General features: G+C 47.9%; 1 protein-coding gene across 1 annotated transcript in view; it reads right to left on the bottom strand.

Annotated features, from left to right (window-relative positions):
* The window catches only part of EPHA2 (EPH receptor A2), a 38,614-nt gene extending 15,449 nt beyond the window's left edge, over positions 1-23,165 (bottom strand). Inside the window, exons 1-3 of the mRNA XM_075605942.1 lie at positions 22,990-23,165; positions 13,772-13,839; positions 8,349-9,015 (exon numbers count right to left, since the gene is read on the bottom strand). Coding sequence (XP_075462057.1) covers positions 8,349-9,015; positions 13,772-13,839; positions 22,990-23,071 — 817 coding nt within the window. The 5' untranslated portion in view covers positions 23,072-23,165. The remainder of the gene's footprint in view (positions 1-8,348; positions 9,016-13,771; positions 13,840-22,989) is intronic.
* Between the last annotated feature and the right edge of the window lie 1,261 nt (positions 23,166-24,426).

Below are 24,426 nucleotides of genomic sequence, written 5' to 3' on the forward strand. Positions count from 1 at the left end.
CTTTAACAATGTGTCGCAGGCCCTTCTGGGGAGCAGAGTAAACCTCTTTCGCTGCCAAGAGGAACGCTCCAGCACCATATCGAGAGGGGGGTGGGCGGAGGGAGAGAAAGTCCCACTTATTATGGACGGTTAGAACTTATTAAAGAGTTAAACAATCTAGAACAGGGGTTCTTGGCTCCAGGCCTCAAGACACATACCACCCCCCCCCCCCCCCGGCAGGTTTTCAGGATATCCCTGCTTCAGCACAGGTGGCTCAATCAGTGGCTCAGTGTTTGACTGAGCTACCCCGTGCTGCAGCAGGGATATCCTGAGAACCTGACTTGTTGGGGTGGCGGGGGGGAGGTTTGTTGAGGACTAGATTTGAGAACCCCATGGGTCTTGAAGCTTAGAGGGTGATGTTATTCCTGGAGGGATCCTGTTAGGAAGACTCCTCCTCCTGACAACTCTCTAACCCCCTTATCTGCCAGATCCGTGGCTGAGCCCAGTTTAATCTGTGAAATGCCCTTGCAAATCTCCCTTGGTGTTAAAGCTTTTTCCATTCTGGCAACAAAAATCCCTTCCCTCGCTGAACAAATAAAGGTTTCCTTGCTGGACGCGCTGACACATTACACAACACGCATTTAATAAGTAAATAGTGCGAGGAACCACCCACCCCCCTCCTTCCGGTCGGTGATATTTGCCGAGCAAAGCGTGCAAGCCGAGGGGACAAATACATATATACGTTCCGCCAAAAAGGGAGCTCTTTCCAGGCGTCTCCATGTCGCACCCGCCTGCTGTGTGTGCAAACGGCGAACACAAATCTGTGACCCCCGCGGGAACTTACCTCACCCGAGGCTCACGTGGTGGCCACAGCGCTGCCAAGGTGCGCCACGCATTTGCCGAAAACAATCAAATATCAGTGACCACCAGATTTCTGCACGCACTTTCGCTCCATCGCGTGCGCTTTGTTTTGCCGTGACGGCGCCGGCACTATTAGGCGGAGTCCCCGCTGGCGCCGAGCGCGCTCATGCTTGGAGAGCGCTCCAAGCAGGAGCGCCGGGTGTCCTGCACACCGTGAGCGGGGACTTACATATATCTATATATGTAAGTAACCGCCGCAAGTGCGCTCCGTGCTAGCGGGGACGCGGCCATATCGAGCCGGCGACACAACCGTAGCGTCAAAACAAATGCATTGTCACCGTCGTCGGCACTTATAGTGCACGCGACGGCGACAAAGCAACGAAGCGACAGTGCTACCAAAAATCTGGTAGTCAGTTATTTGATTCTTTTTTCGGCGACTGTCTCCCCTTGCAGCCAATCAGGAGCTTCTCCGTGCCTCTGCCCTCCCCCTTTTCTGACGTCACTGGCCTTGTAGCCAGCGACGTCGCTTAAAATTGAAATTTAACTATCGCAATGGCGACGTCATCGGCCGCGTCACCGGCACTATAAGCGCCGCCATCCTACTCTACAGTGTTACTCTCACCCACCGCCTCGGAGCATTCAGCCCGATTCTGTCCTGATCAGGGATCTCTGTTCCTCAAGCTTTATTATCCGGTACAAATTCCATCATATCCACATCGGATATCCCACACAATTCACGCTTTCCTGTTTGCGGCCCCGGCTGAGTTCCTGTTCCCGATCTTCCCTTTACATGGCCGAGAATTGCCATGAACTTTTAGACCTCGACACGGTGGGGGGGTAGCGGGGGGGTGGAAATGACGTTTCCGCTTGCATATAAAATCACTGTATATGATACATGTTGTACCAACCCTCCCTTGTCAAACCAGTATGATTATGTGCTCGCTGCACTAAACAATGAGTGTGTTTACACCCCTAAAACAGTCTTCAACATTAATGGACCCATTCTCACCGACCTTTGGCACATCTCACGTTACTGCTGCAAAGTGCCTGCCTCCTACACGGCAGGGTACCGAGCTGTATAATGTGCAGAGTGCTCTATTCTATAGGTAAAAGACACCCTCACTGTTCTAGCATGTACATTTTCATGTATTGAGAATTCTAGGAAACCCCAAAGGAGCAGTCCCACTGCAACACACAGTGGATCAGAGCGAGACTCCCAGCATCGGCACTTAGGGAATCCTGCCCTAAGTGTGTTGTAGGGATGCAATAAAGATCCCCAGAGATAAAAGCACCACCTTTAGAGGGGCAAAGTCGGTTAGTACAGAGGAGGCACTGTAGTCACCTGCTCCCTGCCCTTCTGACGAATTGCATTACCGGCGACAGCACCTCCCAGTTCCCACGGATCTCCAAGCTTAATAAAAGCCTATAACAAGCTCACCTGTCCACGCTGATTCACATCCTGCCAAACAGGGAGGGGAAGCAGCCTGCGCTCACCAACTGCAGATTCCTGACGCCCGCAAGCTTCCGATACAGTGGTAAGAGAGTGGCAAAGGGTAGTGTGTGAGGCAGGGTGCCTATGTTACTCTACGAGTGAGGGTAGGTCTCAGACTGCCCGTTATATGCCCAGTGATGAGGGCTACACCTATTCTAGCAAATGTTATCTGCTTACTATTGTAACTCGTCCTGTAATCTTTCGGAGGGATTGAAGGCATCAATGGCTTCAGGATTTTGTGGGACCCCTTTTGAACATCCGGGTTGCATTGAAATCTGAAGTTGTGGTTGAGTGTTTTGGGCAAAACCCCAAATAGATGCCAAGACTCCTTGAGTTTCAGAAAACCCTCAAGCCTTTGCTATGGTCTCCTGCATGTACAAATCCAGCCTATAACACCATCGGCTCAATGACAAGCTACATCCATAGCATGGAAAAACAAAGTGACAGAAAAAGGTCCCGCCATAGGACAGGTAGAATGAAGGAGAGTTTACTTGCTCGCTTTAGTGCAAAGGAAACCCAAATGTATTGCTCGTCTCTGACCTTTATTTATGTTGGGATAAAGTATGTGCCTTTCAATTCTGAACTTTCTTTACTTATCAGATAAGTGAGAAAGCCTCACTCTGTATTCAACGATTTAAACACAACATCCCCAATGTTTGTTTTTTTACAAACACCCAGGAATTACATTGTGCCAAATTATATATAGGAGAGAGTGCCAAAAAAAAGCCAACTGCTGTTTGAAGGGCAATTAAAACTACCTTTTTTTTTTCTTCAGTGCACAACCTCCGTCAAATATAATGCTTTAATACAATTGTGCAAAGCTACAAGATAGGACATATTTATTCACATTGCATACACGTATACAGTAGGTTTGTAAATCAAAGAATAAATAAATAGAGCAAAGATGCTCTATACCATAAAGATGAACTCCAAGACAGGCATAACAGCCGCTCCCCAGCTGCTTGTATTGGGATGAGGATTCTGGCAGAATTTCCACTGGATCATACAAAAATAAGCTCAAAAATAGCTCAGTGTCCCTTTCCCAGAACCCTGGGGTCAGCTCCCCGCTGATTGTGTCAGCACGTACCAAGCACAGAGAGCAGGGGATCCTTACAGTGGCCTCACAAGAAACTCCTTTATTTAGACATTCTCATTATTTATGGGGCCGGAATAGAAAGTTTAGATGGAAGGAGGGGTGGGGGGGAGTATTTAGAAGAGATAACAGGTTAGGAATACTACAGCAATGGGTGCAGAGACCCCAGGCCCATCACCTTCTGGACTGGAAATGTCAAGGACACAGGGGTTACCTCAAATGGTTTGAATGGGGTCAAACACCTACAATTCATTCCCTTCTGGGACTAAAAGGCTTGTGAACACCACGTTTGCCCCTGATGTCTTCAGCACTAGTGTCAGAGGGCCTTGTTCACTAAACTGCAGCAGCGCTACCACGTTTTTAGGGAGCGAGCCCTTGAGGTGTAGGGGATCCCAGGACAAAGCATGTCACGTCAAGGCCAGAAGGTCCCAGGCAACTAGCGGTCTGTGAAAGAATCAAGCGTTTCTAACATTCATTCAAAAGTTGTAACAAGCCATTTAATTTTTGGGACATGTACCCCAACTAATTTTCCAGGAGGGCCCGAGGGGTCTTCAACCAAGAAATTACAGCCAGATTCACAGGCTCATCTCCCTCCCCCAAATCACCTGCTCATTCAAGTTCCTTCCTGCCAACAGACAATTCCAACCCGTTTAACGCGCCAGCAAACCTCTAATTAGCCACATTCTGATTACTAATCCAGCCCATCCCAGAGCACCGGAAGCAGAGCTGCGTGTTAGAAAGCCCCGGGGCTCTCTAGAGACAGGTCATGCCGAAGAGTGAGTGTGTGAGTGTGTGTGTAAATGGGGGGGGGAGGAGGGGCAAGAGGAGTTGGGGTGGCACAGAGACATCTCTAGGGCACAGGTGCAAAGATCAGAGGGGTGTAAGTGGGAAACATGAACCCCCAACTTTGAGCAATTATAAAAGATTACGAAACATGCCATTTATCTGAAAAAAAGGTTCTTTTCATGCTTCAGAAAGTATATTTTTCTTTAAACTCCCATTCATAAAAATACCCTTAAGCGCTCTCCCCTCTCCCCCACCCACCAATAAAAACATAATTTTGAGGGCGACTTTTGGGCAAGTATACCGACCGGTGTCATCATTTTACCCAAAAAATAAGTTTAAAAAAAAAAATTAAAGCACAATTTTAAAGTCCTCCCTCCCCCTTTATCGCTCTGCAATAGGACCTCTCATCAGCCTCCCACCCCCATTCCAAATTCTTCTTGCCCCCCTGCTCAGGGGAAGCATTTATGTTACAGTTACTCATTCCTCGCATATTTCACTCCGGCTCCCACAGGCTCGGGGTTTAAGGACACCTGCAGGGATTTTATTTTTCTTCTTCTATTTTTAAAAGACCTGTCTGTCCTTCCAGTTATATATTAGCTGGCAGATTTGATCCGTCCCCTTCTCTCAATACACAGTGTATTCTGTCTGCGTTGGAGGATTCAGACAGAATAAATCTGGATCCAATAAAAACCCCACCGTCAATTTTAGACTTGTGAAAGATGAAGTAGACACATCTCCCTCCACTCCCACAGTGTTCCCTGCATGTAATAGGAAATACAGAGCGTCTTATTGATATTTTTTACTGGGAAAAAGATACATTAAGAAATACGTTCTCGAGCATGTCCTGGGACAGCCTAGGGAAATAAAATGATTTGCCTAAAATCACATGGGGTGTAAGTGTCTCAGGCAATTATTTCAGTTTTTGTGTATTCAAGACAAACACCGTAGACACAATATCAAAACCTCCTCCACGTATCCCGTTGGCAGCCAGCTACGTGCATGTCGGAATACGGGCAAGATGCCACATTGTACCAGTTTTCCTGGAAAGGTGACGGTAATCTTGACTGAAAGATCCAGGAGGGGGTTGGTGGGGGGGGGGGGGGGAGGGGGCACCGTATAGAAAGAACTGCCCCAGGTGCTCAGCACCAGCGATCAGGAGCCGCCGACAATCAATGGGTACAACCGTCAAATAAAATGGCACTCCGTGATCTTCCACAATAAAAAGGACTTGCTGGCAGTGATCGTCATTTCGATCCGCTTGATAAATGTTCGCAAGCAACGTCAATATGCCAAATCACTGCCAATAAGTCCTTTTTAATTGTGATCCACCACCAGAGTGATGCTTTATTCTACTTTTATACCCTTAATCTTACATTTACAGCTGCTTTTATTTTTTTTTAGGATTGTCTGCGCAACAGGGTCCCAGGGACACAGTCCACCGTTTTACCCGAACTTCCAACGTTACCAATAAGAGAGTTGTGACTTTTCACTGGTGACCTAGTTGCCGTATTAGCAAAGAGAAGAAACTAGAAATATCTCAGGTCTCAGCGGGAGTTCGTGGTTGGGTCGGGAATACTGGATTAGCTTGGGGGGGGGGGGGGGGGGAGGGTGTAGAAAGAAAGGAGATCCTCCCTCCCCCTTTCAGTGAGTAAATTTCAACTGGTTCCAAATGGGAAAAAAAGGAAAATCATTTTGAAGTTCTGGGTCAGGGGCAGGCCCAATAGGTTCAGCTAAATGTGTCTACCAGCAAAGGGCTCGTCGTCCTTGCTCAGTGCCACAGTCAAACCTAGAATTCCTCTCCAACACACACCCCATATGCAACATTAAGCAAGGAGACAGAAGGGTCAGTCCCAGAGCTTTGGCAGCGTAGGAGGTTAATCTGCGAATGGGTGGGTGGACATCTCCCAGAAATAAGTTCTGCATATTAAAAGCCTCCTAGAACCATATAGTCAAGGCAGCAGGTGCACTGTGGGAAAACCGAAGTTACAAACTCCCTGTATCCCCCCAATTAAAATCGGCTCACGCTCCATCTCGCCCCTTCACAGCCTGCGAGTGAAACCAGGAGTGAAAAGTAAGCCCTTAATCCTAGGCGATCAATTACAGAGAGCCATTATCTCTCAGTAACCTATCCCTCACCACACACCTGCACAGACACCCCACCTCCCCACTTATTTCATCTCCACCAGATCTGTGTCAGGACACGGACCCCTGACATAATCCCTGTGACACCTCCACTCTGTCAAAACAATCTTTACAAAAAAAAAAAATAGGGTGCAGTTCCACTAACCCGATGGATTAAGAAGTTGCAATGAGGTCAATGCGTTCGGCCGCAGCCATTCTAAACCAATAGGACATGATAGGAAAGATAAGGGAGGGTTTAAAAGCTTTGCACATTTCTGCCCAAAGTCAGAACTGCAAACACAATGGGGGTATACAATGCATCCTGCTTTCGTTACCAGATCGCCAGGACGTTTGTATACTGCGGAGGAATATTCCACAGATTCAGTGATTAGAGTTAGAAAGCAGTTTATTTTAGAAAAGCCCAATAGGGTCACTTGAAAGTCAATTGGGGGGGGGGGGGGGAGAAAAGAAACACCTTTGAAGATCAGGTTTTATAACAAGAAAGCAGAGTGATTTCACTAAATTGTGGGGACGAAGAAATGAAAATAAATTTGCTACCAACAAATAATAATCTTGGGTCACGTCAAGCTGCAGCTTCCAAATGGCAGAGGTGGTCTTAGTATTTCCAATGTATCCCCGCTCCAATAAATATGAAGTGAAGTGGGGTGGAAGTGTGACCGGGATTGTGCCCGTTCCCTAGGCACAGCTCCTTGTCCCTGCTGTTACCATTGGTTTCGATGCACCACCCCTCTCGCTCTGCATTCCTTAGACCTGCTGTAAGCTGGGAGTTGGCCCCCTCTGCTCCTTCAGCGAGAGGTGCCTGGGAACACTGACAACTATTGTTCGCTGGCAGACTGAAAGTGAACCTGCCACCGAGGCATGGAGTCTGCGCCAGTGGCACTCGCATGCAGCCAGGAGGGGGACCAGCATGAGTTAAGGGGGAGGATGGGAAGGTTGAAGAAGCGGCAGCCTCCTTTATTTGATTTGGGGGGGGAAGGGGGGAGAAACATTAAAAAAAAATAATAATAATAATAATAATAATAATAATCCTTGGTAACTTTTTTTTTTTTTTTTTTTTAAAGACTAGTTCTGTTCAAAATAATCTGCCTTTTTTAACTCTTGAAACATCACATTTTAGCAGCACATATTGCACTTAAGATGCAACATATACGTTGAATGGGTTTGCAAGTTTCAGCTTTTGAACCAGACTGCTAAATTCTCAGCAATACACGTGAATTCATTGCGCTTTCCTTATGAGACGGTTAAGATCTCATACACACAACCGGGAAAAATGCTGCAGCAGAAATGTGAAGGCCATGGGAAATCTCTGGTGAAAAACAAGTCCAGATTGTTCCACAGGCCAACCTCTCAGTCTACAAGAGACCTTCATAAAGGCAGAGTTCCAAAGATCTCTTTTAAAACAAAAAAGGTTGGGCTATCGAAACTGAAAAAATAAAAAAACTTCCCACTTCAACAAGCACATTAACTCCTAGAGTAGAGCCAATGCCAACCTCTTCTGCTGAATATCCCAAGAACAGCATTTATTCCATCCCATCCAAGCTTCCAGACACAGAAGTTCCTTGCACCACCATACCTCCCCGTGTGCTGGCAAAACAATGAAACGCTTCACTGACAGAGATGATATTGAAGTACTGATCTCTCTAGCGGAGAAAAGAATTAACCTAAATTCCATTCTCCACATGAACGATCCAGAAGTCCAATGTCCCTGTGGTATCTGCAGGGGGGGGGGGTGAATAACAGCACTGCGTGGGGTTCACACAATGTCTGTGGAAACCTTAAGGAATTGAGATGAGAACAAAGCTGTTACTACATCACCAGCCTCTTCATCCCAGTACTGCCCTCTGCCAATGTAGACAGATATGAGAGTTCCCCAATAGCCATTCTCACTATGATTCCTTGTACCCTACGCACCCTCCCCTGGTTTCCTAAAAATCAGCATCTTTCTGTGCACCCTTGATTGATCCCCTCCATACCTACTGTTTGCCCGCTTCTTACCTTGGCACTTGTCCCCCACTTTCTCATAGCCAGCCTGGCACAGACACTGCCCAATGGGCACCAGCCACTCCCCATCCGTGTTGCAATGCATGGTCGGCTCCTCCCCTCCGACGGACACCGCTTTCTCCACGCATGTCCCTGAAACCTTCGCCAAGGGCTGGGAGTCAGCACCAGCCACAGTCTCTGGGAACAGCGCCATCCCCTGCACCACGGCCGGGCACTTTTTATAGTAGATGCGGACCGACAGCAGCGCCACACAGGCGCCTATGTCCTGGAATGCCAGGTAGAACCCTTTGCGATTGAGCGACCGCACAGAGCGCACCTCAGTGTTGAGCTTGACGCTACGCGAGGCGAAGTCATCCCGCACGGTGATCTCATCAGGCGCGATGGTGTCGATCTTGCGGAACTGACGCTTCTGGAAGTTGGTGCCGTAATCCACGTCGGACTCTGCATAGTACAGGTTGAAGGTCTCCTTGCAGGCCCCAGAGACCCCAGGAAAGCTGTTGCAGTCACGCACGGTGAACCGGAGCTCGATGAAAATGCGCTGAGCCTCGCTGCGGTAGATCCAATTGGTGCGCAGCCAGTTGTCCTGCTCACCTTCCTGCACACTGCACACGGAGTAAATGTAGATCAGGCTGCCGTTCATCACGTTCTGGAGCAGGTCCCACTGGAGTAGGAAGGGAGAGGAGAAGACCATTGTGATATTCAAAAGTCATTCATTTCACAGCTCTATGTAGCAAGTTACAGGCCCTTTGAGAGAAGGGTTTAACATTGTCATAATTTACTGTTGGTGCAATGTCACTAGCTGCTAAAGCATACAATTGCTGAATAATTGTGACAGCGGGTCAAGTCCAATACATGACGCTAGGTTGGTCTGCATGTCCAAAACTAGACATGATCCATGGCTATATTCCCTTTACTCCCCCAAACTCCATTAAGTCATTCGGTCGTGTGTAAGAGAGGAATGCAGCTTTACATGTGCATGATCGTGTCTGTTTACGTGTAGTAAGGGAACACATTGGAGCAGGAGCTCAGAGCCCCAGCTAAGTGGCTGCCGATTAGTATGAGGACCCAGGATTACAGCTGTCAGCAGGACCTGCACCAGCAGAACAAACATCAATTAACCTCTTCATTTAGCAAAAAGCAAGACAGAGTAAACCCACAACCGAACATGCACTTGCTCCCGCTCCCTCCCCCTCAGCTCTCATCGCCCCTCGTTCCCTGGGGGACAGGAGGAATGAGAGAGCGGGCTTCCGTGTTACACGCAAAAAGATCAACAGGATACACAGCTGCCTGACCTTTAGGTCGACCCCACTACTTCTCACTCACCCGCTTTTCATCCCTCCATTCCCATACCTTTCTATGTTAGCTATCCAAAAACTTTGCTACAAGGGCCAGCAATGCATTGCAAAGGGTTTCCTACCCATGGTTTGGAATGGGGTTACAAGCAATGTTTGGTGGATCTTAAGGAAAGAACACCAGTCCAAAAAAACAGACTTTGTGCCAGTCCATGATCTTTTGCTGCCCTCAGTAATAACCAGCTGGGGAGACCCTACACTCATAGGTTTTCCAGTTACGATTTGAATTGGCATACAGTCTTCGCAAGCTCAAAACCCAAACCCACTGCATTATGTAGATTTATTTGTGTTGATTAGACTGCTATTGGGATAGTGACCTCAAGTATACCATAAACAAAAAAAGGCTCCAATAGTACATCCAACATGACAAATTATTGGTTCAATACTAGCTTTTTTCTTCTCATAAGAGTCATACTGCCAAGAAAAAAAATATATAGTACTAGCTGAGAGACCCGGCGTTGCCCGGGATGTAATGTTCCCGTTCCTCTCTCTCCTCCCCCCTCTCTCTGTTTGTCCCCCATTCACATCAATCCAGTCCCCCCCCTCCCTCCCTCCTTTACAGCTTCATGTAGCGTGTGTGCGTCAGTCACTGTGTGTTTGCTCGCGCGTCAGTGAGTCTGAGGCAGAAACACAAACACACACAGACTGACTGACGCACACACAGTCAGTGTGTGCCTCAGTCAGTGTGTGCGTGCGTCAGTCAGGCTTTGTGTGCGCGTCAGTCAGTGTGTGCGTGCGTGCGGCAGTCAGTCAGTGTGTGCGCGCGGGGCGTCAAAGGCAGGGGGGGGCGTCAAAGGGAGGGGGGGGGCGTCAAAGGGAGGGGGGGGCGTCAAAGGGAGGGGGGGGGCGTCAAAAAGAGGGGGGGGGGGCGTCAAAGGGAGGGGGGGGGCGTCAAAGGGAGGGGGGGGGGCGTCAAAGGGAGGGGGGGGGGCGTCAAAGGGAGGGGGGGGGCGTCAAAGGGAGGGGGGGGCGCGTCAAAGGGAGGGGGGGGGGCGTCAAAGGGAGGGGGGGGCGTCAAAGGGAGGGGGGGGGCGTCAAAGGGAGGGGGGGGGGCGTCAAAGGGAGGGGGGGGGCGTCAAAGGGAGGGGGGGGCGTCAAAGGGAGGGGGGGGCGTCAAAGGGAGGGGGGGGCGTCAAAGGGAGGGGGGGGGGCGTCAAAGGGAGGGGGGGGGCGTCAAAGGGAGGGGGGGCGTCAAAGGGAGGGGGGGGGGCGTCAAAGGGAGGGGGGGGGGCGTCAAAGGGAGGGGGGGGGCGCCTCAAAGGCATGGATTCCTCCCCCTGCATTTCCTGCAGTGGACAGGAGGGGGGGGGCAGTGGACAGGAGGGAGGGGGCAGTGGACAGGAGGGAGGGGGCAGTGGACAGGAGGGGGGGGGGCAGTGGACAGGAGGGGGGGGGCAGTGGACAGGAGGGGGGGGGCAGTGGACAGGAGGGGGGGGGGCAGTGGACAGGAGGGGGGGGGGCAGTGGACAGGAGGGGGGGGGCAGTGGACAGGAGGGGGGGGGGCAGTGGACAGGAGGGGGGGGGGCAGTGGACAGGAGGGGGGGGGGGCAGTGGACAGGAGGGGGGGGGGCAGTGGACAGGAGGGGGGGGGGGCAGTGGACAGGAGGGGGGGGGGGCAGTGGACAGGAGGGGGGGGGGCAGTGGACAGGAGGGGGGGGGGGGCAGTGGACAGGAGGGGGGGGGGGGCAGTGGACAGGAGGGGGGGGGGGCAGTGGACAGGAGGGGGGGGGGGCAGTGGACAGGAGGGGGGGGGGCAGTGGACAGGAGGGGGGGGGGGCTGTGGACAGGAGGGGGGGGGGGCAGTGGACAGGAGGGGGGGGGGCAGTGGACAGGAGGGGGGGGCAGTGGACAGGAGGGGGGGGGGCAGTGGACAGGAGGGGGGGGGGGCAGTGGACAGGAGGGGGGGGGCAGTGGACAGGAGGGGGGGGCAGTGGACAGGAGGGGGGGGCAGTGGACAGGAGGGGGGGGGCAGTGGACAGGAGGGGGGGGCAGTGGACAGGAGGGGGGGGCAGTGGACAGGAGGGGGGGGCAGTGGACAGGAGGGGGGGGCAGTGGACAGGAGGGGGGGGGCAGTGGACAGGAGGGGGGGGGCAGTGGACAGGAGGGGGGGGCAGTGGACAGGAGGGGGGGGCAGTGGACAGGAGGGGGGGGGCAGTGGACAGGAGGGGGGGGGCAGTGGACAGGAGGGGGGGCAGTGGACAGGAGGGGGGGCAGTGGACAGGAGGGGGGGGCAGTGGACAGGAGGGGGGGCAGTGGACAGGAGGGGGGGGCAGTGGACAGGAGGGGGGGCAGTGGACAGGAGGGGGGGCAGTGGACAGGAGGGGGGGCAGTGGACAGGAGGGGGGGGCAGTGGACAGGAGGGGGGGCAGTGGACAGGAGGGGGGGGGCAGTGGACAGGAGGGGGGGGCAGTGGACAGGAGGGGGGGGAAGTGGACAGGAGGGGGGGGCAGTGGACAGGAGGGGGACGGCAGTGGACAGGAGGGGGACGGCAGTGGACAGGAGGGGGACGGCAGTGGACAGGAGGGGGACAGGAGGGGGACAGGAGGGGGGACGCAGTGGACAGGAGGGGGGACGCAGTGGACAGGAGGGGGGGGCAGTGGACAGGAGGGGGGGGCAGTGGACAGTGACACACACACACACACACACACACACACACACACACACACACCTCAGTTGATGCGCCCTTTCTCAGTTCCGTTTGGCGCCGGAGGTGGGGAGCGACACCTACCTGTACTTCCGGGCGCCGCCACCGTCTGACTCGGCGCCGCGAGGGAGGAAGGGGAGCCGCCATCTTACGCGCCGCGTGGCAGCTGCGGGAAGCGAGGTGATTTGGAGCGGGGAGGGGGGAGAGGTGATTTGGAGCGTGGAGAGGTGATTTGGAGCGGGGAGAGGTGATTTGGAGCGGTGAGGGGGGAGAGGTGATGCCGCTGGGGAGGGGGGAGAGGTGATGCCGCTGGGGAGGGGGAAGAGGTGATGCCGCTGGGGAGGGGGAAGAGGTGATGCCGCTGGGGAGGGGGAAGAGGTGATGCCGCTGGGGAGGGGGAAGAGGTGTGTGTGTGTGTGTGTGTGTGTGTGTGTGTGTGTGTGTGTGTGTGTGTGTGTGTGTGTGTGTGTGTGTTTTATTTATTTTTTTGGACCTTTGGCCCGTCACTCCGCCTCAGGCCAATGAGAGGTGTGGGGGGCGGGCCAAGGGGGTGGTGTGAGTGTGTGAGGCCAATGAGAGGTGTGCGGGGGCGGGCGGGCCAAGGGACCAATGAGATTGCCGCTAGGGACACCGGACATCCAGCAGGCAGGCATGCATGCAGGCAGGCAGGCAGGCAAACATACAGTGCTTTCACTAATATAGTATAAGATTAAAACTAAATTTCTCATATGTGTCAAATTAGAGCCTTTGTCTACTGTTGTATTTGAATAGGGAAAATATTAGGGTCATGCAATAGGTCAGCAGCTGCAATCACTGGAAGGAGCCAATAACTGCCCTTTCGGGAGGTCAAAGACGCATTTCAAAATCACACTTTTTTCCCCCTTTTACATAGTCTTCATTTTTAGGAGGAAGATCCCAAATCTAACATCACTAGTGCGTCTTCCTTGCTAAATTAAATGGGGTCTCATAGCACTGCGCTTACCAGCGGCCTATTCGGTGCATAACACATGTGAGCACGGTGTAACTGACCACCCTGGCAGCCAAAGGGTAAATAGAAAGGACTTCACTTTCATAACCTCATTGGAAGGAATCCAGGTTAGACTTGGGACTTTGTGGAATCGGAATGAAACGGAGTCTACAATACGTGCCAGCGGATGGCTCACGTGTGGTCCCAGAATAGGGCGACGCTTCCAACAGCCTCCTCTGCCCCCTGTAGCATCTCATAGTAAAGGGCACGCACGAGATGGTAGTTGCAAACGCATTCCAATGACACCCTTTAAAATCCTTCCAATACAACATGTCGGGACAGAGCTAGAGATGTGGAAGGTTCAAATGCAGTCCTTCTAAATGTTGTTGTGTCCCTCCTTTTATGCAGTTTGAACAAAACATGGCCTATTGATGCTGGCCATGGGATCACTTACCCCTTTGCCGTAAGGATGAGTGAGCCAGCCGAGTTCTCCTTGCGCCTTCTCAAAATCCAGCAGGACAACTGAAAGACAATGAGGGAAAGCGGGTTAGACTTGGCAAACTTTTGTAGTGCGTTAACATGGTTAGGGGTTTCAGCCATTAGGTGCTTCACTCCCTAGCGAGGAGGGCTTCGAGGACTTGACCCGTTTGGACTTCTAGGAATCCTATGAACCACCTTTGTGTAGTGCCGCTGGCATTAACCTTACTGGCTTAAAAAGAAGAACATGCGATTGCGTTTTTTTTATTTTTATGAAAGACAAAAATTTGCTTATTTGAAATGCAAATGTGAGCTGAACTTTCCATGAATGGAGAACGATTCTTAGCACATGCCCAGGCATGCCTTGCTGTACAGAGCCAAAACCCACTCTTTGGGCAGAGCAGATCAGCCCGGCCCGTCTGAGTGAATCGGTGAGAGACATGGCATAAAAGTTCTGGGGACTTTCAGAGCGGCGAGTCACTGGAGGCCTTAAAAGACCCATTACAGGACCCTTAAAAACAACTTGTGTGGGCAATACCCTTCAACCACCCCTCCCCACTATCCATATACACAAAAGCAGAAGCTAAGCAGGCAGTATAAGAGCGTCACCCAGTCCCCACATGCAAATCCAAGCAAGGCAACCTTCACTACCCCAGAACAACAGACAGACCCCTCGTTATAATACATATATCTCAACAGTCGTGAAGTTACAGTATGAAGTCCATTAAATTCTTTTTTTTTTTACCCCAAAATAGATTTGATAACGTCCTTCTATTACTATCCTTACAATTTGTTAAATGTGCTGCACTTTTATATCTTAAGAGTGTGGTCCCCATGTTCAGCCCTTTTGGGAGCCAAAGGGTTCAAAGCAATTGTGCTCTAGTTTGATGAAGTGCCATCAGCCTTTCCAATTATGAAGATGGTGTTTGTTTCACTTCCAACCAAGGCACACGTGGCCAGTGGCGTGGCCAACACCCCGCCACCCCTCATATGGAATTTTCACAGTAGGCTACAGGAGAAAGTAGAAGCAGCAGGGCAAGCTTCCCCAAGGTGTGGCTTTCTACCATGAAGTTGATGTGCCAAAGCCTTTGAATCCTAGAAGAGCGTGTAACCACGTCCTTGTACCGAGTGCCCCCTCCCTGGATCAACAGTCGAAAAGCAAACAGTACTGTGCTGAGCGCATGACCAGGCTGGGCTCAGAGGGCATTCTGCTGCCTTATAATAGAGTCGGAGGAAGCAGAGTATCCCTGCGTTAGCAGAAAATCCTTCCGCACCTGCAGGGAGCGGCGAGGGGGACACGGCGTTTCCCATGAAAGGATGCACCAGATTTCCATGCTGCCTCCTCTGGGATACAGGGGTAAAAGTAAAAGTGTCAGAGACTGAACTGCACACACACAAAACCCAGCTATGTATTAACCCTTCAATGCCTGGTCTACCCTGGGCAGAAGATGAGCTCCAGATCAGGTGCCCAATTGTTTTACGCATTTCGTTAGAGTGCACTTGTCTTGTTTCACCAATAAACTCTACGTGTTGACCTTAATATAGTGTGTGTGTCCTCTTGATATTCAAACTGTTTTACGCAGGTGTCATCATCACCTTTTACAGTGGTAATTAGTAGAGTTATCCACCAATAATTAGCAATAATGAACTTAAGGTTTTACAGCCAGGATTTTGTACACATTACAGAAGAGAAGGGACGGTCACAGGTGTTTGGGTTTAAAAAATGTGTCGTGTTTTGATATTACACCAATTTCTTTTTTATGGAGGGGTTGGGGAAATCCCATTCTGAAGATTATTTTTTGTATTTGTTAATGCTTGCAACTTTAAAAAAAAAAAAAACTAAAAAAAAAAAATCAGAGGATGAGCCTTTTTAGGGGGGTTTGGCTTCATATTCACGCAGAAATCAAGTTACACAATTCAACCCGAACTTCCAAACGAGCTTCGAAATGAATAAGTCTTGTTTTTCGGACTCGCAAATCTGCCCAACCCTACTTACTAATAGCAGAGAATCCCATACAAAACGTCCCACAAGTTGCTCATACACGACCTACAACATACTGAGGCTTAGGCAGCAACCGTGTAGGTGCAGTCATGATTGCAGATTATCAGGTGCTCATTAGGCTGGGATCCTTATTACTATATTAGAGTAACAAAAGGAGGTCCCTGCTCATCCAAAACAAACCCAGTTAATCACCCTTTATATTAACCCATTTATGGCTACAACACATTGTAGCAATTGGGATTTTTTACATGTTCAGTGCAAAAGCCCTGTTTTTCCAGCTGAAGCTCAGACGACCTGGCTGGCAGTGGAGAGGTTAATGAGGCATTTGCCTCCATCCTTCCTCCGGAGGTTACAGTATGTAAAAAATAAATAAGGGGGGGGGAGGGGCAGCAGGCAAGCCACAATCTGCCACGGGGAAGGAAGGGGAGACTCGGGCATGTGCAGTGGGAAAGAGTTGGAATACAAACAGGATAACTCGCTCAGGCTTCCTGTGCTGGAATTTCCCCTTGAATGAAAAGAGAACTGCAGCAGCCCTATAGAAACTGGAGACAATCACTTGGCCCACGTTGCTCTGTACCTACTGTAAACCCCAGGCCTATTTCAAATCTGTCATAGGCATCCCGTGTGTCTATGCCAAACATATTTAAATCCGCTTATTGTTCCCCATCTGCCATCTTTCCCGGGATGCCAATCCATGTATGTTGTCATAAGATGCATTTTCACCAATCCCCGCTTCAGCACATGGTCCTTCGTATATCCCATGTAACAGGCCCTTGTACCTGAACATCGTCGGGGGCCTCGTGACGGTTCAGGGCACTAGATTAACACTGGTCAACCTTGCAGTTTAAAACAGCCTGTGAGCCATGTGAATGTTCTTCAAATCTAGCCATGCAGATGTCACGTGGAGTAGCAACCATACCATCCCAAGCCATTAAAGGAGGTCAAAAAACACCACTAGCTACCAGTACACCCTACAAACAGTAAGCAAACGCTAGGAAAAAGAAAAGGGTGGGACCTTTATCTAATCCAGGGACAATTTATCTTTTTTCCCCTGTCAAGAAAGACAAACTTCTAACCACCTCCGTTCTCACCAAACAAGTCTACTCATGTAGAAGATTAAAACATTTTTTCCAGCATATACCATCACTGTTTCTTCATTCATTTATTTTTCCTCGCGCCCGCCGCCCCCTGTCTTATCTACACTGAGATCACACACATTCCTCTGTTTTCATATTTTACAACTTCCCTGTCGCTTGCCACCTCTACTGTTCCGTCATGTGCCACCCGACAGACACAGTGTCGGGTCCCACCCCTTGACACATCAGAGTTTATGGAACCAGTCATCTATAGGCTGGGTCTAAAACTGAATAGGTTTAGTGAGGGGAGTCTTCATATACAGCACAACAGTAATCTGACTCACAAGCAACCAATTATTTGAGGGCAATTAGGGTAAATGTACCAACATGTACAACATAAGGAACCCAACACGGCCTGTCCCTTCCAGAAATAGTATTGCAGTTTGTCACATGATGTGCGAGTTGAATTGCATACATTGAGAAATTCCTCACTTTGAGTTGGTATTAAATATGCATTCTAGGCATCTTGGTCATCATTATTAAAAAATAAATAAAGAGCCCAATCAAAAGTCCTGTAATTTAAAATACAAGTGAGGCCTCTGCTAAAAAAAATTATTAAAGTGTATTTGAAGAACATATATACAAAAATATCAGATCCTGACAGTCAGCCAGGAATATGAAAAGACGTTTGACCACCACATCTCCCAAAAAGGTGACAAAACCATTTGCAAAGACTTGTAACACCCTTTTCTTATTCGTGAGTGCTGCCATCAGGAACGTGAAAGCAACTCATTATCGACTCATCGAAAGAGACAATGCCCCCTACTAGAGGCGAGAAAGATTTCTCAACTGGCCAACAAAGAGAGTCTTCCTAATACTCAGGAAACACCAAATACTTCCCTACAAAGTTTTAACTCCATCAGCACCAAATGTAGACCCATGCTTTAAAAGGCCTAGATAGTGCGCTTCTTATAGAAAACCATCTCATGAACCACAACCACACAGTTACGTGGAGCCTTTAGTAAAAGAGATATAGAAGTGAGTGTGAGCAGTGGTGAAACAGAATTTTTGATCAGCAAATTCAGCAACAGATATTTTTCTACGAACGTACAATTCTACCAATAGAAGAAAAAAAGGCCTTGATTGTACTTGGCAGACTGGTTTCTCAAAAGAAGTGACTTTGAAGGATCTTGTATTACAACATGTATGAATAGCTTTCATGCTGTTCCAAAAAAAAAAAAAAAAAAATCATAAGCTGCCAAAAATGTTGTGTTCCCATAAGGGATAGATTCTGTTGTAAGAATGGATAGAACGGGAGCTGTTGCTATACTAAACCTTTCGGGTAACTCATTATAGGATGACTAGTATGGGAGGAACACATTAATCGCTTACAGATAATTCCCACAGACCCTAAGCAGGGCGGCGAGAACCATTTATAATATGCCAAGGTTTTGGGTGGGTTTTTTGGGGTTTTTTTTTTTTTTTAAACGCAGTACTCTGGATAGAAGGTTTGTGTTTTACAATCCTGAAACGAACGAGACGTCATATGAGGAATTACTCAGAGTACCAGCATTCCTCAGCGTGAATCAAGCAGTGCTCAGCCCCTCCCCTGCTCTCCATACTGATTTTATGAGCCGTTTCCCCGATAATACCTTTCTAGTGGGATCACTGACCTGCCCCCCACATCCATAGTAATGCAAAGCATGCCCGATGATTTCAGTCAGAAATAAAGTGATCCTTCCAAAAAAAAATAAAATCAAAACAAAAAAAAGTAGAATAAGTTTACAATATATTATTATTATTATTATTAGCAAAGCAACAACATATTCCGCAGCATAGACTTGATAATTACATACAAATATGGCCAAGCAGATACAAAAGTGGTAATGAGGGCAGTAATAAGCATGTGTGGGTCCATGTGTTATTAGTATGTCTGTGGGTATGGTTTGCCTATCTATGTATCAATGTATGTTACCAGTTTTATACACTGGTTCTGGCATTAGAGCTCAGCAGTGATTAATGACAGAAATGCGTTGCTGGTTCCTCTGACAGGGAAGGGGTTGAGAGCACTAACAAACTATTGCCCCTGTCTGCCTGCCTTGGCACATGAGAACAGGGAATTAATGCCACTGTAACTAGGGCATTTATATCAAGCTTAAAGCATTGATATGCCTTATCTTTTAGGATACATTTTTTTTTTTTTTTTTTTAACTTGACAATTTTTTAACATGTGACTTTTCCCTTCAAATCAAAAAGTCTTCTCAAAATTTTGGGGAGTTTTCACCCGAGGGTAATTTTTTTTTTTTTTTTTTTAACATTTTGTGCATCAAAAAAAAACAGCAGCGCATCCTGAAATGGTTTGTGTTTGGATTAGAACAAAGGGTTTAGAAAAGCAGCGTGAAGTGATTAAGAGCTACACTAAAGTGACCAGAAAAATAAAGTGTGACCTGGTCACAAAACTCTACTTTATGATACTTTGATAGTATATAAAAAAGGTGCTTGTGGTCAAGAACTGGGCTATAAGATGCTTGTTCTGGTGCCAGTATCCAAGTGTGACCTTGGGCCAGTCTCAGTACCTTAGACCAGGTGTGGGCAACTCCAGTGCTCTGGGGTCACCAACAGGTCATATTTTAAAGTTATCCCTGCTTCAGCACAGGTGGTTGAATCAGTGGCTCAATCTTTGATTGAGCTGTGCTAAAGCAGGGATATCCTTAAAACCTGACCAGTTGGTGACCCCAGAAGACTGGAGTTGCCCACACCTGGCTTAGACAATAAACTTATTTATTTTTTTTGGACTAGGACACATTGCATCAGTTGATACTTTATTCTTATACAGAACAGTACTACCAATGGGAGCAGTATTATTACTCGTTTGGTTTTCTGTACTAGGAATGTAAAGAAGTTGGAGGCCTCTGGCAACGATGGGCCTAAAAGGTAAAAACTCCCGTTTTGCAAAACGTTAATATTAATCCATGCACATGCCACCCAAAAAAGTGGAGAACTAGTTTACACTATACCCCAGAGATCTGCTCTGCGGGAGCAATGTTGTGCAACACGAAGGTCCTCGTGTCCACATTACTCAAACAGTTTACACACTAAAGAATTGCTCAAATTGCCCTACGCGCCTGCGAAAAACCAACAAACCACAACACAAACAACACAACACACGAGACATGTTTAATTAACGCTGAACATTGCGCTCAGAAGAACACGCAGATTTCCGATGGCTTTGCTCTGTATGGAAATCCCAGATTATTCACCACAAGACTATTGCTGATGTGCATGAAGCACCCAAGAGGATACAAGAGGCTATTTGAAAAGCAAACCCTTTCTGTTGAGAACCGTGTGTGTGTGTGTGTGTGTGTGTGTGTGTGTGTGTGTGTGTGTGTGTGTGTGTGTGTGTGTGTGTGTGTGTGTGTGTGTGTGTGTGTGTGTGTGTGTGTGTGTGTGTGTGTGTGTGTCTTATTCACAGAGGACATGCCGTAAATTGTTAATAAAAAATAAAAATGGTATCAAAGCTAGACAAGGGCTAAATAATAACCATATTTCACAGACACCTATAATTTGGTACGTGTTGGAGATTAAATCATGTCTGGTTTTTGGGCCTGTACTGTTTTCAAAAATGAGTCCATCAAAAAGGGAAAATGGTTTATTGGTTATCTGATAACGTTTCGCAGTCATGTGCCTTTGACTCATTATCCTCTGCACTGCTGTGACGGTTACTATTTGTACCTTTTTTGTTTGCAAGAACCCAATAAAGGAAAAAAGATTATATAAAAAATAAATAAAAATGAGTCCATCACCAAAAACAGTGTGTGAGTGCCACATTACTGCATTAGTCTGTGTGGAAGCACCCAGAGAGGATGGCACAAATGGAGTTTAGCCCTTTCACTAGATCAGAGAACCTGGAACACTGGACAAAAACAGGCCTCTGGTAGTAAATGGGTTAAATGCCGCTTCAGCACTGAATTTTTGGTGGTGTTTCTGGAGAGGAGTTTTAATGTTGGCACATGGATTCCGCTGGCACACTGAGCTTTTTAAAAGCAAGCAGCATTCCCCCCCAAGGAATTTGCATGCTATTTATGAACCCTGTATATTCAACACTATTCCAAAATACACCTAGCACTTTTTTTTTTCCATTAATCACAGCTCGTATGTGATCTCATCCCCGTGAAGTTCTATTCCTAATTAAGAAAGAAATATATGTGTACAAAATCAACAGGGTGAGCTAATGATTCAACCTGCCAAGATTAACTCCTTCACACAAGACAGAAGAGAGTATTTGGAATCTCTTGGAGCTAGCAGAAACTGTACAAAGCACTGCAAGTGTTGGGTTACCATACAGTGAGCAGTGCTTAGGCACTGCATTGTAGCAGTTGTACTGTTCACAGGAAATTGTAGAGGATTTGCAACATTTCACGGTGTACAAGAGCTTTCAAGGTCCCACAAGGCTTTAAGAGCAATTTATAGCAAGATAACCATGAATGATAAACTACCCATTGAACAGCACTCAATGATTTATAGCAGTCCAAAGTTTAATTACAACAATAATATAGTTATTGCCCGGATGACTCCAAATTATAGGGAGGACACCTAGTCAGCACTACTTTATATATCCTATAAGCAGCAAATCCTGGCTACCAACATGACGCCTACTGGTTGAACCGGTCCATATAATCTGGAGCAGTTTGGTCACCTTGTTTAGCAGTGACTTTAATTTAGGGTTTCCAGTCGACAGGAAAACCGAACAAAATATTGTGGAACCCAATGTTGAATATTGTGAGTACAGTCTTGGTCACAGCATTTGGAAGTCCCTTATTGCCATAACCGCACTCCCAGAGGGGCTCCTGCTTGTAATCCCAGAGATATAACTGTGGCGAGCTCCATACAATATATGACTAGCTGGGTTTGGCTCAGGTAACTTGTAGTGAGTCAATGTTTAAAAAAAACAAAAAACACAACTTTGGCGTTTGCCTCAGGTGAGATTAACCGCTACACTGCCTGGTGGGAAATGCGTTGTAAGCGAGCATTGAAGGGGTTAAGATATGTTTCAATAGCCATATAACCCTATAGATAGGAAGGGGGAAGCAAAGCTTACATTAAGACAAACACAGCCTCAACCTAACAGACCGGTTTTCAGAGACAGGGTTTTAAAGAGGCACATATAAGCAAAATGCAGACGGAGGCCCAGCGTCTTCCCTTCCAGGGGAAATAGGCAGCAGTGCTGTGGTTTAAGGAGGGGGTTAGGGACAGAAGAAGAGGCTGAAACTGCTACACGGAAACAGTTTGGCAAAGTTTGTGGGACACATGCTGGCCAAAGAGACACAGAGCAGAGACTAAACTAAACACCCCACCCTATGCCAACCAGGAATCTCTGCTCCCCACAGGTAACAGGGAAGTGCAGAATTATAGAAAGCCCACTCCTGGTGCATTAATAAAACCAGACAACCTTTTTATTACAAATTAAATAACTTATTTTGCTCCACAACTAAAATACCTTAAAAGTGTGTATAATGTGCTAGATATTTATAACAAGTAGTGAGAAAATATATATATATATATATATATATATATATATATATATATATATATACACACACATACATATATATATACATACACACCCTTAATCCGTGTTAACAATGGAAGTACAATATATAAAATGTAACAACGCTTTCAATCAGAAAACAAAACCCTATATATCGCTTTGACATTTTGGGGAATCCTCATCAATCCCTCGGCCTTACTCATTACATCCAGTGGGTCAGACACGTGCTGCCAAGCTGTACCCCCAAATAAAGACCCCTAATATTTTGCGGGTGGGGGGGCGGGTGTTTGAGAGAGAGAAGAGAGAGAGACTGGGAAAGTGCATATTCTGCCCCTGTATAGACCAGGACACCCCATCCTATCTCCATAACCCCGTTTCCAACAGGACCCCTAGAAGTTCTAATAAGAGCGGAAGCCAACAATGTATGGTAACCCAACTCCTGTGGCGCTGTATAATCGCCTCCCGGTCACCCTCAAAAAAAACTCACTTTAAAAATAAAAAGGAACCCCCCCCCCCGCCCCCCAGCCGGGAAGAGACAGGACTTTTAGTTTCGGGAAACCTTCTCTTACCTTCCTTGGTGTGCAGAGAAATAAATAGGCTGCTAATAAATAGGGTGAGGAATATTGGGGTGCTGGCTCCCGGGGGTCCCATGCTGGCGGCGGCGGCTCCTCTCTCTGTCCCGTGTCTTGGCTGGGTGAGCGCTACACTCCTGAGTGAGAGGAGGGTTTGCAGGAACCTGAGTCCTGCTCATTCATGCCCTGAGCTAACAGCAGCCGGGCCCCGCCCCCTGCACACAGGCAACTTAAAGGCACAGTGCACCTGAATGGGATAAGAACCGAGCCTCCCTTTCAGAGACTCCTCTGAGGCTTTCAGCTCCAACCCCCTTTGATGCCCTGGAGTTATTCAGTGAGCTCTTTGATCCTCCTCCTGCTTCCCTGAGAACTTCTGCTCGGATCATACACACACTTCACCTAGAAAACTCAATGCAGCCCTTGTTTTGATGTTCATGGTAGATGGGATGGTGTGTGTGTGTGTGTGTGTGTGTGTGTGTGTGTGTGTGTGTGTGTGTGTGTGTGTGTGTGTGTGTGTGTGTGTGTGTGTGTGTGTGTGTGTGTGTGTGTGTGTGTGTGTGTGTGTGTGTGTGTGTGTGTTCCTGAGCATTTGTAGAAAATGCACCTACACTCACGTGTGAGGAAAGGACAACAAGCTTAGGGTACAGGCAGCAGAAAATACCTTCCAGGACGCGAGGTGAAGCCACCTCTGGTGTGCAAATGGTGGCGCGGTTATTTTTAATGTTAACAGAGAACAAACTGCTATGCAGAAGGTGTCTGTACAGAATTGTCGCAGGTCTATGTTAACTATTGTGTGTTAAGCTTCACATGATCAGCAGAACACGAGCATTTTTCCTATTAGTTGTTACCATTAAAAAGCAGTAGTACTGTGCTTGACTGCAGTAGTGTTCAATTTTTCTGAATCAGGGAACAAATTATACCATGTTAAGCATTTTGCGATTATTACCGTCTATTTGTAAAGCGCCAACGTATATCGCAGCGCGGTACAATGGCACGTTAATTACATAAACAGAATGACATACACGTAAGGACAGACAAGCGCCAACAGATACAGAAGGTAATGAGTGCCCTGCGCCTGAGAACTTACTCGCAAGAGGATGTCTTTATGCTGCAAGAAAGTATAGGCTTAAGGTATTTTTAAAAAAGATGACAGATCCCTTATCGTCTAAAAAGGAAATGTAAGCATTGGTTTGAAAAGAATAAAAAATAAAGTAGCGATATTCTGTAACTCCTTGTGTCATTACACAAGGATCAGGGTCACACAGGATAGCCTGATTATCAGGAACCAGCTCAGCCAGTTTTGTTATACCCATACACACACACACACACACACACACAAATCTCAACCTCCGGGGACCAAAATCACTGAGATTTGGCAGTTCTAAACAAAAAATAAATCAGTGTGACTGCTTCAAATCAGCGAGATTCGCCCCA

Source organism: Ascaphus truei, chromosome 6 (assembly GCF_040206685.1).
Source record: "Ascaphus truei isolate aAscTru1 chromosome 6, aAscTru1.hap1, whole genome shotgun sequence".
NCBI lineage: Eukaryota > Metazoa > Chordata > Amphibia > Anura > Ascaphidae > Ascaphus > Ascaphus truei.